This window comes from Chiloscyllium plagiosum, chromosome 24 (genome assembly GCF_004010195.1).
Source record: "Chiloscyllium plagiosum isolate BGI_BamShark_2017 chromosome 24, ASM401019v2, whole genome shotgun sequence".
NCBI classification, from domain to species: Eukaryota; Metazoa; Chordata; class Chondrichthyes; order Orectolobiformes; family Hemiscylliidae; genus Chiloscyllium; species Chiloscyllium plagiosum.
In genome coordinates, this window is record NC_057733.1 from 32,656,751 (window position 1) to 32,677,299 (window position 20,549).

General features: G+C 40.0%; 1 protein-coding gene across 3 annotated transcripts in view; it reads right to left on the reverse strand.

The window, feature by feature from the left end:
* sdk2b (sidekick cell adhesion molecule 2b) overlaps positions 1-20,549 on the reverse strand; it is a 949,565-nt gene that overhangs the window by 147,902 nt on the left and 781,114 nt on the right. For 2 of the 3 annotated variants that reach the window (XM_043714746.1, XM_043714748.1), the window contains 4 exons: positions 18,309-18,365; positions 15,406-15,507; positions 11,436-11,551; positions 6,129-6,315 (listed from right to left, as the gene is read on the reverse strand). In XM_043714746.1, coding sequence (XP_043570681.1) covers positions 6,129-6,315; positions 11,436-11,551; positions 15,406-15,507; positions 18,309-18,365 — 462 coding nt within the window. The remainder of the gene's footprint in view (positions 1-6,128; positions 6,316-11,435; positions 11,552-15,405; positions 15,508-18,308; positions 18,366-20,549) is intronic. The other variant, XM_043714747.1, reaches the window with a different exon arrangement.

Consider the following 20,549-nt stretch of genomic DNA (forward strand, 5'->3'; position numbering starts at 1 on the left):
CCGGTGCCATAAGATAGTGAAACGAGGAACAGTCCCCTGGTGCCAGGGTCCGGGATATCGCCGATCGGGTTTACAAGATTCTGAAGGGGGAGGGGGAGCAGCCAGAAATTGTGGTACATATTAGCACCAATGATGTAGCCAGGAAAGGGATTGAGGATCTGAAAAGTGACTACAGACAAATTTCAGGTTTGCTACCGGTGCCACAAGATAGTGAAATGAGGAACAGTCAGCAAATGCAGCTTAACACGTGGCTGCGAGGCTGGTGCAGGAGGGAGGGCTTCAGATACCTAGACCATTGGGATACCTTCTGGGGAAGGTGGGACCTGTACATGAAGGACGGGTTGCATCTGAACTGGAGCGGCATAAATGTCCTGGCTGGGAGATTTGCTCGTGTGATTCGGGAGAGTTTAAACTAATTTAGCAGGGGGGGTTAGGAATGAGAGCCACATGTATGAGAGGGGGTCAGTTGCAGACGTGCCAGTGACAGGATATATTGAATCTAAAAGGAAGGCTTCTCACGCAGTGAAACAAAGGGATCGATTAGTGTGTCTGCTTTAGTGCAAGGAGTGTGCGAAATAAGAGTGACGAACTTAGAGCATAGATCAGTACTTGGGACTACGATGTTGTGGCCATAACGGAGACGTGGGTTTCACTGGGGAAGGAATAGTTGCTTGATGTTCCAGGGTTTAGAACATTTAAAAAGAACAGGGAGGGTGGAAAAAGAGGAGGGAATGTAGCATTGCTAATCAGAGAGTGCATCACAGCTACAGAAACGAAGGTTGTTGAGGAAGGTTTGTCGACTGAGTCAGTATGGGTGGAAGTTAGGAGCAGCAAGGGAACAGCCAACGCATTGGAGGTTTTCTATAGACCACCTAATAGCAGTTGAGAGATCGAGGATCTCATAGGCCGGTAGATTCTGGAAAAATGCAAAAAAAGCAGTGTTGTTCTTATGGTGATTTCAACTTTCCCAATATCGACTGGAACCTCCTAAGTGTAGATGGTTTGGATGGAGCCGTTTTTGTCAGGTGTGTTCAGGAGGGTTTCCTTACTCAGTATGTCGGCAGACCGACGAGGGGAGAGGCCATATTGGATTTGGTGCTTGGCAAAGAGCCAGGACAGGTGTCAGATCTTGCCGTGGGAGAGCACTTTGGTGACAGTGATCACAACTGTCTCACATTTAGCATAGCCTTGGAAAGTGAAAGGAGCAATTACTGAGGGAAGATATTCAATTGGGGAAAAGAAAATTATGACGCTATCAGACAGGAGTTGGGAAGTATAGACTGGGAGCAATTGTTCCACAGAAAGGGCACAGCAGACGTGTAGAGACTATTTAAGGAGCAGTTGTTGCGAGTGATGCACAAATCTGTTCCTCTGAGGCAAGTAAGAAGAGGTAAGATTAAGGAACCTTGGATGACGAGAACAGAGGAACTTCTCGTCAAAAGGAAGGAGGCAGCTTATGTAAGGTGGAGGAAGCAAGAATCTAGCACAGCTTTAGAGGATTATAGGCTTGCTGGAAAGGAGCTCAGAAATGGACTGAGAAGATCCAAGAGGAGGCATGAAAAAGGCTTGGCCAGAAGTATTCGGGAGAACCCAAAGGCATTTTACTCATACGTGAGGAATAAGAAAATGATCAGGGGGAAGGTAGGGCCGATCAGGGATAGCGGAGGGAACTTGTGCGTGGAGTCTGAGCAGATAGGGGAAGCCATAAATGAGTTTTTTGCTTTGGTTTTCACCAAGGAAAGGGAACTTGTTATAAATGAAAACTTACATGAGCTGGGATACAGTCTTGACCAGATCAAGATTGATGAAGTTGATGTGCTAGAAATTTTGGAAAATATTAAGATTGACAAGTCCCCAGGGCCAGACCAGATTTATCCTAGGCTGCTCCGGGAAATGAGAAAGGAGGTTGCTAAGCCGCTGGCGAGGATATTTGCCGTCTCACTCTCCACAGGAGTCGTACTGGAGGACGGGAAGGAGGTGAATGTTGTTCCTCGTTTCAAGATGGGTAGTAGGGAAATCCCTGGCAGTTACAGACCAGTCAGTCTTATATCTGTGGTCAGCAAAGTTTTGGAAAAATTTCTGAGGGATAGGATAATGTGATTAAAGGCAGTCAGCATGGCTTTGTGAGGGGCAGGTCATGCCTCACAAGTTTTATTGAGTCCTTTGAGGAAGTGTCAAGTCAGGTCAATGACGATCGAGCAGTGGATGTGGTGTATATGAACTTCAGCAAGGCATCTGATAGGGTTCCCCATGGTAGGCTAATTCATAAAGTAAGGAAGTATGGGATACAGGGAGATTTGGCTGTCTAGAGGGCTTTTGCCCGAAACATCGATTTTACTGCTCCTCGGATGCTGCCTGAACTGCTGAGCTCTTCCAGCACCACTAATCCAGTGTCTGGATTCAGAATTGACTGGCTGACAGAAGGCAGAGAGTGATTGTAGATGGAAAGTATTCTGCCTGGAGGACAGTGTTGAGTGGGGTCCCGCAGGGCTCTGTACTTGGGTATCTGCTCTTTGTAGTTTTTATAAATGACTTGGATGAGGAGGTTGAGAAAGCATATGGTGTTTTGGCTTTCATTAACAGGGGGATAGAGTTTAAGAGCCGTGAGGTTTTGCTGCAGCTCTACAAGTCCCTGGTGAGGCCACACTTGGAATATTGTGTCCAGTTCTGGTCGCCCCACTATAGGAAATATACAGAGGCTTTGGAGAGGGTGCAAAGAAGGTTTACCAGGATGCTGCCTGGACTGGAGGGCTTGCCTTATGAAGAGAGGTTGAATAGGTTCGAACTTTACTCTCTGGAGAGAAGGAGGAAGAGAGGAGACCTGATTGAGATGTACAAAATAATGAGAGGAATAGATAGAGTCAATAGCTGGATACTTTTCCTCAGGGCAGGATTGACTGGTACGAGAAGTCATAGTTTGAAGATGTTAGGAGGAAGGTATAAAGGAGATGTCAGAGGTAGGTTTTTTACACAGAGAGTTGTGAACGCATGGAATGTGTTACCAGCAGTGGTGGTGGAAGCAGAGTCATTGGGGACATTTAAGCGACTGCTGGACATGCACATGGATAGCAGTGAGTTGAGGGGTGCGTAGGTTGTTAATATATTTTACATTAGGATTAAACCTCGGCACAACGTCGTGGGCCAAAGGGCCTGTTCTGTGCTGTACTTTTCTATGTTCTATTCCACTTTTCATACATCTTCAACCAATAAAGATAGTGAAATCATCAACTAAATTGAGCTGTTGGAGATGGGGGAATCAAATGATATGTTTTTTCAAATGTTCCAGAGCTACAGTACAGTATTTAATCTGTGCATTGTTTTCCTCATCTTTTAATTCTGGAAGATTTGTTTCAAAATAGAAGTGGAAAAAGACTTGCATGCATCTGGCATTTTTCAGTGTCTCAATATCCTAAAGCACTTTTCAACCAACAAAATAGTTTAGAAGTGTAGTCATTGCAGTAATGCAGAAAAGCCTGCAGCCAATTATATTCAGCAAGTTCCCACAAGCAGCAAGTGATAATCGCTGGATGATCTGTATTTAATAAGCTTTGTTGGGAAATAAATATTGCTCATAGAGCAAGGCAAACTTCCTGTTTTTCTCTCAATAGTGACATTGGACCTTTACATCCACCAAAGAGGGAAGGTGGGACCTCAATTTAAATTCTTGTTTCAAAGACAGAATCTTTGACAATGCAGGACTCCATCAGTACTGCAGTGATGTGGCTATGAAAAACATGCTTGTAAAAGTTGTGCATTTCCTTGTCAATTATTTGAGGTGGCTGCTGTTTGGGTAGAAAGGTTTGTAAAATGACTCTAACTCTCTGAAGCAACATTTTATAAGATTATTCTTTCATGGGATATGAGTAGCATTGTTGCCATATGTAAATACCTTTGAACAGAATGGACTGCAAGGTTATTTTCGAGGGCTATTCAGAGTCAACCACATTGCTGTGGATCTGAAGTCATATACAGGCCAGACTCCAGATATCCCACTCCAAAGGGCATTAGTTGAACCAGATTTTACAATAATCGGTGGTAGCTTTTGATTAAGATTAACTTTAAATTTCAAGTTTAATAATTGAATTAAAAATAATATCAGGTGTGCTGTCACCTCCCCAGTAACATTACCATGATGCTACTATCTCCCCACTCAGGCATTACTTTAGTACCCTGCCAGATGACATATTATTCCATTGCTCATCAGTGATGTAACTTTAAATTCTATCTTAGCACTGATCATGAATTAAAACTATTTTGGTTCACATCCCAAGAATCTAGAATCACAAGCTAGCTCCTGAATGTACACAGCTAAGTCTAGCTCATTTACCTTGAATACAAATCGGGTTTTCATGAAAATGTCACTCATTCCTGGAATTCAAACTAAACAGTATCGAGATTAAATCTGATGCTTATTTCAGATTCCAACAGTTATCACTTCTTTTAAAACATGTGTGCACTTTTAAATTATTAAATTCTGTATAATTTGAAACTAAAGTTGCTTACAGATTTCCATTGTTAGTATTTTTGCAAATACTTTTGCAGCTGAGTCCCTGTTTATAAGCAAAACAAATTTTGAAATTTAAATACATTGACTCAGAATCATTTATAGTTATACTTCTAGTCCTTTAGAAAGTGCCAACTTGGGAACCATTCTACAGGTGCTGGCAGCTTTTCAATGAGTCACATGGGTGTCCTTGTTTCATGTCTTATCCTGGGCAAGTGCTGGTGAACTGGACGTCTAAGATGGGGTTATAGCAGCCAAGCCTAATCAAACCTTCACTTGGCAGCCATAAATGCAGATTTAGTATTAAGGATTATTGAGCAGCAACAGGACAGCTAATATTTACTCTCCTTCAATTAGCAGAGGTCAGTTAATGTAAGGCATGCCAGCAATTTCATTCCAGGTCTTCTTGGTATGAAACACTCTGCTCAACACAAGGAGAACAATCACAGTTTTCAAGTATATCTTATTTTCAGGGAATGATATCCATAAAATTCATACACTGTGCTTCAATGCAAACAAGCTGAAGGACAAAATCTAAACAGGATATCTATGATTTCACACCATTTCTATCAGTAAATTAAGTACAAGTTGCAAGTCATTTCAGAGAGCAGTATTAGAAAGGATATAGCTAATGGGGAATATTGCTTTAAAGAGACACATGATTTGATGATCAATATTAAAATACTTAAATAGTATGTTTAAATGTGGTATTTAACTAGGTTAATTACAATTCCAACTTTCTACTCTAATTAATGTACTTAGAGTAGTCCTGCACATGTTTACAAATGTGCTTTACTGAGGTTTCTTTGTTGCCGAAATTTCTAGAAACTGTACCACAAAAATGTTGGACATGCTAGAAATGTGAAATAAAAACAAATGCTGAAAATTCTCAGCTGGTCAGGCTTCTACTGTGAGGGGAAACAAAGGCCCAAATTTTCAAGTTTTCATATTGTCAGAGATACGACCACTGACGTATATCAGGGCTCTATGGAAGTCCTCACCTGCTGACCTCTGTGGGAATTGTCTGGGAATTCCTAATAGGCAGTTAAACTTCCAATGAGCATTTATTCTGCTCCCTGGGACCCTCTGCAAATGTCTCCAAATTTCAGTTAGAATCAGAGACTTTGGATAATTCCAATGTATTTATCTGAATAGTTAGTCAGGAAATGGTAGACAGCAGTAAACTAACTTCTAGGTAGCTCCAGAACTGTCATCCTAATAACTGATACTCTGATGAACTCTTGACCAATCCCTGATATCGGAAATACCTTATATCTCCCCCCACTATCACCCATCTACATCTTCGCATCAGAGTATCACCTTTTGCATCACCCACCCCCTTGCCTCCCCACCATCCGCCTCTTCACCCATTTGTCACCCTAGCTACCTCACCCATCACACCTATTCACTCACTCTTCCAAATGTAAACCCTGAAGAACTTCCTAAAATTGGAAGCATGACACTGTAGCAATCTGAGGCCAGCATCAATTACCACCATACACAGAATGGTGACCTGAAGAGAAGGCTTGTAGAAAAGTTAGCTATTCAAAATTAAACTATTTTGTCTGTTTATAACTGGCTTATCCAATAGCTGTATTATTATGAATTATTTTGTTACTCTCACCTGCCTGTTGTGTCCGGCTCCTGATAGGTATACTTCGAGGACCATCGCCAGCAGCATTAAATGCACTCACACTGATCAGGTAGGTAGTGTATCCTGTTAGATTCTTCAGCTTCACATTGGTTTCAGGGAGGAAAAGGGTCTTCAGTTTTTCTGTCTCATTTTGTCGCTGGAATTCCCAATAGTAAATCTAAAAGGAAAGCCATATCTTTGAACACTTTGAAAAACTTGTGCCTCACAACTTTATCCAAAACTACTCATGTGAAAAAACATATTTAAACATAACTCTTCATGTAACATATCTGCAACAGGAAAGAAACTTCAGAAGATGACTCGCCTTGCAACTTGGACTCCCGTTTTCTTGCCTTTTTTAAAAGTAGGCAAGTACAATTAAAATGACCAACTGTAATGATTTCTCATAGAGTGAGTTAACTAAAAACATTTTTTTCAAAATCCGCAATCCAGAAGATTGTGACTGTAGAAAATAAAATTTGATGGAATTAATCAGTGACGTCAGTTTCTTCCTGTCACCTCAGTTGATCACAACAATTGAGCATATGAATAATGAATATTGCCAAATTGATATTAGCTAATTAATAATAAAATCATGATCTCACTGAGTTTTATCTTGATCTAGTGCTACTGGATATATATATAGCTGCAATATATATCTCTTATACAGAGGGTGACAACCTCCAAGATAAATCTACATGAAGCTGGGGTCAGGAATTCTCAATATCATAGAAGTCAAAATAATCATGACAATGCTGAGGTCAGAAGTTAGGAAGATCAGGTTTACAAAAAATTTAGCACTCAACATCTCAGTTAACTCTGGTTGAAAATTGGATAATAAGCTAGTTAGCCAAATTAACAAGGTATGTTGCAGAAGATGCAATGAGAGCACCTAAAATATTGTGTCCAAGTCTCAAGACAGACATCCAACCCTTTTAGGTGATGCAGAAAAGAGCCACAAAGATGACCTCTTGTGCTGGATGTCTTATGAAGAAAGATTTGAGCATCTTGTATTTCTCAATCTTGAAAGGAAGTGATCAAGGAAGAGGCTGACAGCTGTCTATAAGGTAGTAAATGCTACGTTAAAAGTAAATTCTGGGAAAAATGCTTCATGGTCTTGTCTCTCAAATGTAACATTTCAATAGGATAAAGCAGCATCCCTTTGATGAAAGATATTCTTCAATATCAGGCTTTTTTCCACAAAGGATTATGAATACACGGATTAGACTTCTAGCTGACATATTGAAGACAAACAAGGAATAATTAATTGTGAAGAAGGAAGAATGTTTTTCCAGATGATTGTTGATGAGCCAGATGCATTAGATAAAATTACCTCAAATTATTGACAGGCATTTTGAATTAAGGACTTTAAAATATTATACTACTTTCAAAGTTGGGTATAAAGTTGCATGGTCCATTGTTGACAATGGGGAAAGATTAAAGCTAGTACATTCCCAATTCACATATCACATGATGCAATTTCGGAATGAAACTTCTCAATTTATAATGTACCATAAATGGATAAAGCTCAACACTCAGTACAGAAATGCAATTGTTTTGGTGTTTGTTAAATCTCAAGAAAAGGATGTACAAAATTGATTTGCAGTGACTTAATGGACACATATTTGAACTCTGTCAAGAAATAAATTAACAAAGACATGAATGAGAATTTCAGCAGTAGTTGGGCTGAGGGAGAAGTGGGATAATTATATGTACACATTTATTTAATTTCATAGTGATTCCAATTTTTATATTTTAGATTGATAATAGAAATGTATCTGTTACACATCAAGTATTGACTGTCACACACAAATTCATATGTCACACTCAAAGTAAGAACAACTTATAAGAAAAAGTTAGTCATTCTGCCTATTAATTGATCAGTGAAAAGCAGAGTAATCATAGCTGGTAGCTTCAAAGGAAATACCAAATGAACCTCAGCAGCAGAATGGTATAGTTGGACTTTGCATCTTGTCAAAGCATATATTTTCTGGCATATCTTGAACAGTTCTAGGACATCTGTTCTCATATTCATATACCATTCTATCTATGTTTTTCATATGTTTGTTCTAATTAAAAGGACACGGCATACTTGAGATCCCACAAACTTTAAGCATGGGGGAGGTCATTCAACCTAAAAGAATGAACCAAAGGATCAGAATCAGTGATTATGTCCCTCTCACATACATGAAAATTCAGGTCAAGGAATCTGAATGTAATCTGTTAAACAGAATGCTGCAAACACATTGTAATAAACCAAAGGAAAACACATCAATATAGCACTTTCATGAACACATCATCCTTACATAATTCAATCAGTCCTGGTCATGACCCTTCTATACTTGTAAAAGAACCAGTGTCTTCAACCATCTCACGAGCTATCTTTACAATCCTGGATTGATTCGACAATTAACCACTTGTGCATTCCTTCTCCAGTAACTATGAAGGACTGTGGTTGTTATTTAAGATAAAGATTATGTTATGCTATTTTTGAAAAAAAGAGAAGAAATTACAAGTTTTCTGATTTTTTAATGTTCAGTTCCAAAACTCTTAATAACTTTGCCTAAATATTTTATATATACCTAATGTCTAGGCTGAGGCTATTGGTGATTCACTCAGTTATAGTTGAACCATCAAAGCCTCTGAGGTACCAGATTTAATGACACCAAGTTCAAAATTTATAAAGCACCTTTAACAGAACAAACCATTCTAAGACACCTCCAGGAGAATTAAAAAAAACCAAAATATAACACCAAGCTAGAAAGAGGAGATATTAGGTCAGATGACCAAAAGCTGTTGAAAGAGACAAGTTTTAATAAGTGTTTAAAGGAAGGAAGTAGAGTGATTTGGGCCTAGGCAATTGAAGACACGCTGGAAATAAAGGTCAGAATTGGAGGAATGCGGATATTCCAGAAACAAAGCCAGGTCATGGAGGGATTTGAAAACAAGGAGGAGAATTATAAAATTATAAAACAAATTATTGCTTGCCTGGAGTCAACCCAGGTCAGTGAACACTGGATGATAGATTAGCAGTAGATGGGCAGGAGAGAGGAGCAAGTGATGTTACAGAAATGGAATAGATGGTTCTAATGATGACATGAATGTGAGGTCAGAAGTTTATCTGGAGTCAAATGTGACACCACAAAGAGGGGTGAAGTTGGTAGTCAGGGAGTGGAGTTTGAAGTGGCAATCATAAACATAGTTTCAGTCTTCCCACTAAATAACTTGAAAACACTTCTGCTCATCCAGTACTAGATGTCGGATAAGCAGCCTGATTGGTAACAGTGGAGGAGTCAAGCATGGTGCTGGTGAGTGTAGTATTAAAGGAACAGGTGTGAAATGAGATGCTTCTTTACATCATGAGGTAACAAAGACTTCAGCAATCAAGTGAAAGAAAATGTGAAGAAAGGAAGGGATAATCTGCTGAAGTGTGAGATTTACGTACAGGGTACAGTAATATATAAAACTGTGTACAGAGAAGAGTTTGCCAAGTCAGAAAGCAAAGACTCACAGATAGACCACAAGCTAACAGCTAGGACAAGGACAGCCCCATCTCTACAATGTGCAGAGTAGAGGCCAGGGCCACGAGCTTCATGGCAACATAAATCAGTGAGGCAGAGTTGGGTGTCAGCATACATGTAAAAACAATATTGTGCTTTTGGATAATGTCACTGAGGGACAGCTTGTAAAACCAAAATATGAATAAATAACCAACTTGTACTGAATTTGTTATATCTTAGTAGGGTTAATAACAGATGCACTACAATTTTCCTCACTGTTCTTAGATTAAGGAGAGAAAAATATCAGTGCACTTTCACAATTTAGTAGGTCATGGCATGAGAATCGGTGTAGAACAGGTTTGTATTCATCTGTGAAAATTGTGTGGCAGATTTACCTTCTTAACAGCATTATGGGTCAACAGCACCGGACTGCAGACATTTAACAAGATAATTCAGCGACCACCATATCAAGGATAATTAAGAATGGGAAACAAATGGTGGCCTTACCAGCGGTGCTCACATCCCAGGAACAAAGCATAAAACAAATGAGTAAATCCAGACTATGTCATATGATACACTGTTCAGCTTTGCAGAGCATCCGGAGCAATAATTGGTTGATGTTTCCTGGAAGATTGTGGCTGGGGGTCACATTCTGGACATTAGAGAGGTAGCCATTCTTGTTTCTTCTTGGAAATATGCGACCAGTAATGGTTTTCCCTTGTCTATGAGTGACTGCTGCCTGGCTCTAGGCAATTCTGCAAACTCTTTTATTTGACTACTGTATATAGTATTGTTGCCTCTAAGTACACTGCTCACTTGTACAGACTTGGATCAGCATGGTGGCTTAGTGGTCAGCACTGCTGCTTCAGTGCCAGGGACCTGGGTTTGATTCTAGCCTTGGGTCACTGGCTTGGTGGAATTTGCACAGTTTGTGGAGTCTCCCTCTGTCTACGTGGGTTTCCTCTCACAGTCCAAACATGCGCACGTTAGGTGGATTAGCCATGCTAACATTACTCTGCAGTGTCCAAGGTTTGCAGGCAAAACGGATTAGCCATGCTAACATTATCCTGTCGTGTCCAGGGTTTGCAGGCTAGGTGGATTAGCCATGCTAACATTACTCTGCAGTGTCCAAGGTTTGCAGGCAAAACGGATTAGCCATGCTAACATTATCCTGTCGTGTCCAGGGTTTGCAGGCAAGACGGATTAGCCATGCTAACATTATCCTGTCGTGTCCAGGGTTTGCAGGCTAGGTGGATTAGCCATGGGGAATGCAGGATAAGACGGACAGTGTTGGGTCTGGGTGGGATGCTCTTCAAAGGGTCAGTGTGGACTCAATGAGCCAAATGGCCTGCTTCCACACTGTAGGGATTCTATGATCTCATCTTTTTTTTAAATAGTCTGTTGAAGGTGACTGCTGATGTCACTGTTTTAGCTCATCGGCATTTCATGATCATATCCATTCTCATTATACTACAATAATCTATCTATTCAAAAATAATCCATTGACCATAAAATTCTTGGCAACACTTTTAAGATGTAATAAGTTCGATGCAAATTCAATGTTTCTTTGCAGCTCTGCATGTAAACTAACAGGTTATTCAGTTTGTACATCTATCCTGTGTTATGGTAATGAAATGTATTTTTCAGTATCCTTTACAAGCCTCTTTGCACGGACCATTTAGCTTCCACACAAAGCTTAGTAGCAGACCAAGTACACAAGGCTCCATGTGTACTCTTGTCCATATGCAATTATTTGAACTTCTTTCTCTTTTCAAGGTATTGCACACATTGACTATACCTTATATCCTTGTATGTCCCCATTCTGTGCTTCAGGTGGAGGAGGCTCCCAGGTCAGGTCCAGCTGTGTTGCTGTTGAGCTTTGCACCTGCACATTTTGAGCTGGCGCAGTGGGAACTAAATTTTAAAAATCGTGGAAGTATTAAGTACAACAATAAAAATGCTGTGCTCATATACATGTAAAGTATGAATGGGCACGATTTAAAATATCACAACTTTCTACATTTGACAAAACCGTTAAGTTTTAATATTACCTCTCCCCCTTAGTTTGACTTAGACTCACAGAACCTGACAATAAGTGAGGTTATATGGTCCGTGATATCTGTTGCACTCTTAGAAAAAGCGAACCAATTTTTTCTGCCCTAATTATACTTAGCTCTACTTCTCCATCACCACCCTAGATCCCATGACTGTAACTAATTATTTGTCCAAAATTGTAGCTCAACACTGATAAAGCTGACGCTGTCTATTTTAATACCTATCAGAAACTCTGTATTGTAACCAATTCTGTGCCTAGATGCAAAGTCATGTTCAAACTGACAGTGCGCATTGTTAAACCAAAATTTATCTTCCAAATGTAGATTTGGTCTATCAGGAACAGCCACCTTCTGTCCAAAACATAACTCATTCTCTATCAGACATTCTCGACTGCTGAGATCCTCATTCATGCTTTTGTCACTTGTAGCCTTGAAATTTCTAATTGTTTCTTTGTTAGACTCTTGAGATAAGTACAGACTAAATAACAACTCATTTTAGACTCTGGTCTCCATGTCTTCTCCTATATTAAGACCAACTAATCAACTTATCCCTTAACATCAAAATTATCAATCATTCAGTCATTTTTCCTCTTGTGCTACTATTTCGGCTCATTTTGGTTTGCTCTTCATAACTCTGACAGATATTTTGTTCCTATTCTGCACCTCCAACAACCCTATTGAAACTTACCTCTGCAGTATATATTCAGTCACGTTGCCAATTTCAAGTATCTTTTTAACCTGCTTGGATAGACTTTAAAATGCGAGGTAGCTGAGTACAACTTGCCATAGTAAACATGCTACAAGAATCTAAACCTCTGTTTAACATTTGTTCACGTAATTGCTTATGTTAGAAAAAAAATAAACCAACTAAAACAAGCAAACGTACTTTGCTCTTGTCATCAATCACTTGGCTAAGCCATGGGTTAGCTCTTGCAACTTGTGAGCTCTCAACATCAGGAAAGTTATTGGGGGAATATGTTTAATTAAACTAGGGTTCTTCACGAAGAGAGAGGGAATAGGGGAGAGGATAATTTCAAGGGGAACTTCATATAGACTTGGTCACCTGCTTCGTCTCTTAGCTGAAGACTAGTATTTGTTCATGAAATACAACAGCAAATGTATTTAAAATTTGTATAATCCGTGCCAATTAGCTTGTTAACAACCTCAACTGGCAGTAAATGAATAAAACAGAGGGCAGGCTGCCAATTTTGGCAGTGACCACCTGCTATGTTATGGGAAGCAGGTTAGGGGGTGTGCAGGAAGGCAGTGGGTTGACCACCTAGAACAATACAATATCCACTCCCCCCTAAAAAACATGTCTACTAAGGAGCAAATTTCTGCAGATGCTGGAATCTGAACTGAAACAAAAAAACTGCTGGAGATCACAGTGGGTCAGGAAGCATCCATGGACAGAAAGCAAGCTAATGTTCTGAGTCTAGATGATTCTTCATCAGAGCTGAAGTGACGTGTGGAGTGGGCAGAATTTATGCAATAGTGGAGCGGGGTGTTTGAGTCGAGTATAGGGGGAGAAAGCAAGTTGATAGTTCAGAATAAGTGATCGGAATGTGAGAACAATGGTGTGTTTAATTGCCAGACAGGAAAGAACAGACAATATCATTGGAGTGGGGGGGAAGGGGAGAGAGGGTGATAGAGAATGTAAAAGCAAAGCTAAAAGAAAGGGAAAGAATGGGTTCACAGTTTGAAGGTGTTGAACTCAATACTGAGCCCAGAAGGTTGTAAACTGTCTAGTTTGAAGATGAGGTGTTGCTCCTTCAGTTTGTATTGTGACTTGCTGGAGCATTGTAGCATGCCAAAGACAGGCAAGTCAGCATGTGAGCAGGACTCTGTGTTAAAATGACCAGCTACAGGGTCATGCTTGATCATGGACCAGAAGTGTTCTGCAAAGTGGTACCCAGTATGCTTTTGATTTCTCCAGTGTAGAGTGGCCACATTGTGTGCAGCGAATACAATACACAAGATTGGAGGAGGTACAGGTGAAATGCTGTCTCACCTGCAAAAGCTGTTCAGGCTCTTGGATGGTGAGCAGGGAGGAGATGAATGGGCAGGTGGTGCACCTTCTGCAGTTACATGGGAAAGTGCCATGGGAAGAGGTGGTGGTGGTGTTGGTGGTGCAGGAATGGACAAGTGTGTCCTGGAGCGAATGATCCCTGCAAAATGCAGACAGGACAATGAGGAAAAGGTGTATTTGGTAGTGGTGTTCTGTTGGAGTTGTTTGAAATGGCAGAGAATGATTCTTTGAATGCGGAGGATGGTGGGGTGAAAAGTGAGAACAAGGGAGACCCAATCACGCTGTTGTGAGTGATGGGACAGGGCAAGGGCGGAATCATGAATGATAGGCTGGACGTGGTTGAGGGCTCTGTCAACCACAGTGGGTGGGAAACCACGGTTATGGAAGAAACAAGCCATGTCAGCAGCGCCATTTTGGAAGGTGGCATCATCCGAACAGATACAACTTAAGCGAAGGAACTGGGAGAATGGGATAGAGTCTTTGTAGAATGTGGGGTGTGATGAGCTGTGGCAAAGGTACCTATGGGAGTTGGTGGCTTTGTAGTGGATGGCAGTGGATAGTTTATTCTCTGAGGAGGTCAAGGAAAGGAGGGAAGTGTTGGAAATGGATGATGTGAAAGTAACAGAGGGGTAGAAATAGGAAGCAAAATGAACACATTTTTCAAAGTCTAGGTGGGAGCATGAAGCATTACAGTCATGGATGTACTGAAAAAAAGAGTTGTACGAGAGAGCCAGTGTAGGACTGGGACAAGGATTCTTCCACTTATCCCATAAAAAGGTATGAGTGGGACCCATGCAGGTGCCCCTAGCCACTCCTTTGGCTTGGAAAAAGTGAGATGATTTAAAGGAGAAACTCTTCAGTGAGACAGCAAGTTTAGCGAGGCAGAGGAGAGTGATGGTGGATGGAGATTGTTCTTGCCTCTGGTTGAGGAAGGAGCTGAGAGCTCTTAGTCCATCCTAGTGGGGAATGGAGGGATTGGACATCCATGGTGAACAAGAGGCTGTTAGGGCCAGGGAACTGGAAATTGTCAATATGGTGGAGGCATCAGAGGAACCACATATATATGTAGGCAGGGTTTGAATGAGTGGAGAGAAGATGGAGTCAAGGTTGGAGGAAATGAGCTTGGTGGGCTACTGACATCCTTCCTGGCAATACAACACACTCCCCCACCAACACCCCCGTCCCCCGCCCCCCACTATTGCATAAGTGTTGCCCCTTCCACACTTCACTCTAGTTCTGATGAAGAGTCATCTAGACTCAAAATGTTAGCTTGCTTTCTCTCTATGGATGCTGCCTGACCTGCTGTGATCTCTAGCATTTTTTGATTTCATGTCCAGTAAGGAGTTGAGAGTGAGTAGTTGTATGTAAAATCTAGTCAACGGTCAGTCTGTGCTGTACTTTCAAATGCATTTAGTCTTTATGCAAGGAAGTTTTGCCACTAATTAGAAAATCTGCAGAGAGATTTACAGATTGTGACCTCTATTTATTAGGAGTCAAAAGATTGCAACAGTGCAATTTTTCTGGCAACTATTTCAGCCAAATGAAACTTAAAACCAAATACACACAGAGGTCGATGCAGAACTAACTACGGGGTTTCTAAAATAAACTTTTCTGGTGCTAAAATTTCCTCCACATCATCCCCCATCCCCCATCCCTCACCCCCACATTAATGCGAGTGGGCTTACCTGCTTCGCCTACGAATACTTCTTGAGGTGGGCTGGTAGGTCCCTCCCCCACTGCATTGTAGACGCTCATTCGGATTTCATATCGCCTATGCTTGCTCAGATCTATGCAGATTCAGACAGAAAGTCATCATAACTGACATAAATGAGAGGTCAAGTACATTTTCAATGCTTCATTATTCTAATCAAAAATTCTACTTCACAATCTTCCTAGCTCAAAGCTATCCATTGTGAACTAAATATGTAAGTGATGGATATTGGCTGACATTTGTTTCTAAATCTAGATCTCTGCATTGACTGTAGGGGACTTCACTCAGCTCCTATCTCCCCCACCTCCTTTAAATCTCACCTGCCCTCTACCAAACCCTCATCAATCTAATCCTATGCCTCTCATAATACTTTACATTTCATTTTTGCAATCTGATCTAGGCCTTACCTAGGCCCTTTTTCTATTAAGGATTTTCATGATTTAAGCCAAATGACAGCTATTTCCTGTGGGAGTTTGTAAAACAAAAATAAAATCCTCAGAAACCAAAATAAATAATATCATGGTAAAGTTGAAGTTGAGAAGGTTTGGTGTCTCAGCAAGGCCTTTTCTACTAAGTCTACACAATTATTATGAAGCTGATGATGGTCCCCAAATCTATTCCTCAGTATAACTTTATTTACATCAGATCATTGATGTAATCTGTGTTAGATTTATCCTCCTTTCTCAAAATAAAAGCACTGTAACTTCTGTGGTCTTTCAATCTTGTAGTAGCCATAACACTACCATGTTACTTTCTTTAGAACAATTCTGCACAAATTACTGCCTCAGTCTCCTTTAGCATCTTAGATTATTTGGTGCCAAGTGTTTGGGATATTTTAAACTTATCAGCAAATGGCTTTTTTTTAAGCTGGTCACAATCTGATTATTAAGTCAGAAGGATATACAATCTAAGTTGAAATTCCAGTTTCATTTTTTTGATGAGATCACAAACCAAGATGTCTGCTATTATGATTTGAACAAAATGTTAAAGATCTCCTGATTTTATTCCGAAAGGAACAAAGAATTCTGCCTTACAGTGACCAATATGGCTTCCTTTATCAACAGCATGAGAAAAAGCAAATCAACCAGTCATTTGCACAACTTATTTGTAGCAGCTTACTGTGGATAAACTGGCTCCGACACTGCCAACAAACCAAGTATTATCAGTCTTGCTATAATGCGATTGTTCCACTCTTGTGCAATCCCGTATTTTAAGAAAATCGCGTAATAGCAGCGCCATTTAAACTAATAGGGCCAGAATTGCGTTACAACCAATACATGTTTTAAAAGTTTGTTCTATGGAAATAGTGAACCCAATTTGTCAACTGTGTTGTACCAAATTCATGTGAGAGCACAGTGGCCTGTAATGTCAAAAAGTAATTAACTGCATGTTCCGAAAACACTTTGGCACATTTGAAGCAGATGATATAAATTTAAAACTACCTTTCTTTTATTTAACAAATACCTTCTCTCTATTTAATTTGAAATATTCTTTGATACACATTATAGTGCAATAACTAACAAACATTATTAACGCTGATAATACAATTACTTCATATTTAATATTTATTAATACCTTTTTAATCTTTTAAAAAATAACTTTACAAACCATTCCTGTACTGTACTACCGTAAGTTTAAAAAGTAGTTTATTACTGTGTTTATCTCCTGCTTTATCTCTCCCTAATGGCCTGTCTGCAATACATTTCAATATTTACTTATGTTCCTTCCAAAGTTCATCCTGTCCTTTTTCTCTCAAGGTTTCATTGAATCTGTTTTTTTTGTTATCTTTGTGTTGATTTTCTGTTTCGTTCATTTTGGAGATGGCTTATATAGCTTGCACTAATTTTTCTGCATTTTCCATGTTTCTATATTTAATGTTACATCTTTAAAAGGTTTTACATTTGTCTTTGGCACCTACCTTGATTGATTTCTTTTACTCCATTAAAATATTTTGTGTTGAAATGATATACTTATTTCCCAGTCCTTGCATTGACAGGAAGATGTTGATTTTGATCATTTTGTGTACTTTAGTCCAAAGGACCAATATTTATAAATTGTTGTTAGCATCCTGACTGCTTACATATAACAATATTGATTTGAGGACCCTCACAGGGTATTCATGCCATATTGGACTGAGTTTTACCATCCTAATGTCTGAGTAGTGTCGTGTGGTGGCAGGGCTGGATTTTGTTTTATATTCATTCATGGGACGTAGGCTTTGCTGGCTGGGCCAGCATTTATTGTCCATCCCTTGTTATCTTTGAACCGAGTGGCTCTCTTGGCCACTTCAGAGGATAGTTAAGAGTTACGTTGCTGTGGGTCAGGAATTGCATGTAGGCTACTTCCTTCCCTAAAGGACATTTGAAAACATGAGATTTCACAACAACTGACAATGACCACATGGTTGCTATTAGACTAGTTTTTAATTCCAAATTTTAATTAAAATCAAGTTTAGCATCTTGCCTTTTCAATAATCTGCCTCCACTGAATCTGGTCACTTTGTACATATCTCTATTTCTTGATATTTTGTGTTGCCTTTCATCTTTCCGATGTTGTAACTATTGCTCTCAATGGCTTTCACCTCCACAACTGTTAATATGGGTGCATAAATCTGATATCTCACATGGTTAGAGAAAAAGGTATCAGCTCCAGTGTATCAATATGATCCAATATGCTCATGTGGCTACATTGAAGCATAGCCCTCTGACATCTGTCCCTCTAAACTCAGAACTGAAGAACACTTATTGTGTGAGATGCCTGAAGATTGCAAACACTCATGGAACTGTAAACCTGCTTGGGGTTTTGCCTTCTGGAAAGGTGCAGAGAAAATGTGGTTAAAAAACAAACATAGAGAAAAGAATAAGAAAGTTGACTTACTGTCCAGTTCATATTGTGCTAGTGTGGAGTCACTCAGGTTCCGAACATTATATACAGCTACAGGATGTGTGATAACATGAAGAGATAGTTTACAATGAACAGTAAATATTAGTACACAAAAACATTAATCAAGTTACTTTCATTTAAGCACCAGCAGCAGGCATAACTGAACAACACAGTAATAAACTTGTGCTGGTGGCAGTGAGTTAATCTAGGGTTATTGAAACAAAGTTAAAACAAGGTTAGAAAAACACAGACAACAAACTGAAACCAATGAATACAATGAGACATGGAGTGTTGCAATGTGTACTGCATGATGGTTGTTTAAATATTGGTAATATTACACATCACCAATACAATTTTCTGCTAACTCTACAGCCATTACTTTTTTGTATAAATCCTGTATTAGTTGGTGTACATGGTGAGGTTCCTGAGAGTGATACATTAGTGTGTTCTGTGAAGCCTGCTGGGCTGCTCTATTTCCTCTGTGTGTCTGTAACAGTTTAAGTCATGTGTTACAGGCGACAAATAAATAGTTGGGAAGATCTCAATGATCACAGAAAAACATTCAATGCAATTAAATGTCATTATGTATAATACTCTGCAGATGTTAACATTACTCAAGCCTATTGACATAAAACAAAGGAGGAAAAGATTGCAATGTTCACTTTTTTTTCTCAGTTTGCACTTTTAGAATACTGTGTTCAATTCTGGTCTCCCTGCTATAGGAAAGATGCTGTTAAACTTGAAAGGATTCAGAAAAGAGGTACAAGGATGTTGTCGGGATTCAAGGGCATAAGCTCTAAGAAGAGGTTGAATAGACTGGGGATATTCCCCCTGGAACATCAGAGGCTGAGGGGTGACCTGATAAAATCATGGGGGACTTGGAAAGGGGGAATAGCCAAAGTCTTTTTCCCAGACTGGGGTAGTCCAAACCTAGAGGACATAGGGTTTAAGGTAAGGGGAACGATTTAAAAGGGACTTGAGTGGCAACCTTTTCATGCAGAGGGTGGTGTGTCGATGGAACGAGCTGCCGGAGGAAGTGGTCAATTATAATAATTACAATGCATCTGATGGGTACGTGAATAGGAAGGGTTTAGAGGGATATGGGCCAAATACTGGCAAATGGGATAGATTATGATATCAATTTATCAGGTTGGGATATCTGGTTGGCATGGATGAGTTGGACTGAAGGGTCTGTTTCCATTCTGTACAACTCTGACTATGACTCTCTAATATATATTGCTTTGACTAAATGTTACAACAGCCAATATTTCATGCATGTGCAGGTAAAGAAAGACATTGAAAAGCTTTACATTTTGTTCAGTTTCTATCATGTCATGTGAGGACAGACACAATAATTGTGTGTGGCAATCTTTCTGTAAATGGGTAAATGAATAACATGCTACTGTACTATGAATGCAAAGCAACACATTTAGAGAGTCTATATTCATCAAAATCTTTACTACTGGGAAATAACATGATTCTCACTTATTTCTCATAGTTTAATGCTTCAGTATTGCTTTCTTTAACAAGTGTTCAGCAATGTGCCTTCAGCCCATCTGCACATATTGGCAAATTGTGTCTGTCGCATTTCTGATTGAGAATGCCAATTTAATGGCAATTAAAATAACTTACTAGTTTTTAAAATTCACTTATGGTATGCAGATATTGCTCGGATTTATTACTCTTGAGAAGATCTTCAGGCCATAAGACGCTAGTAGGCCATTCAGTCCATCAAATTTGCTCTCCCATTTGACTGACTTTTGTTACTGTTTATTTGTCTTCCTTTTTCAATAAGGTTGGGGATTGCAAGATTTCGAATCTCCTGGGACTTTTCTCCAATTTAAGGATTCTTGGAAGAATCCTACCAGTGTATTCACATTCTCGGCAGCTGTCACCTTTAAACTGCAAGGCCTCCGCCCTCAGACCCCACCCCTCCAACTGTAACAAGGACAGAACCTCCCTGGTGCTCACCTTCCACCCTACCAACCTTCGCATAAACCAAATTATCCGCCGACATTTCCGCCACCTCCAAACAGTCCCCACCACCAGGGACATATTTCCCTCCCCACTCCTTTCCACCTTCCTCAAAGACTGTTCCCTCCGTGACTACCTGGTCAGGTCCATGCCCCCCCTACAACCCACCCTCCCATCCTGGCACCTTCCCCTGCCACCGCAGGAATTGCAAAACCTGCACTCACACCTCCTCCCTCACCTCCATCCAAGGCCCTAAAGGAG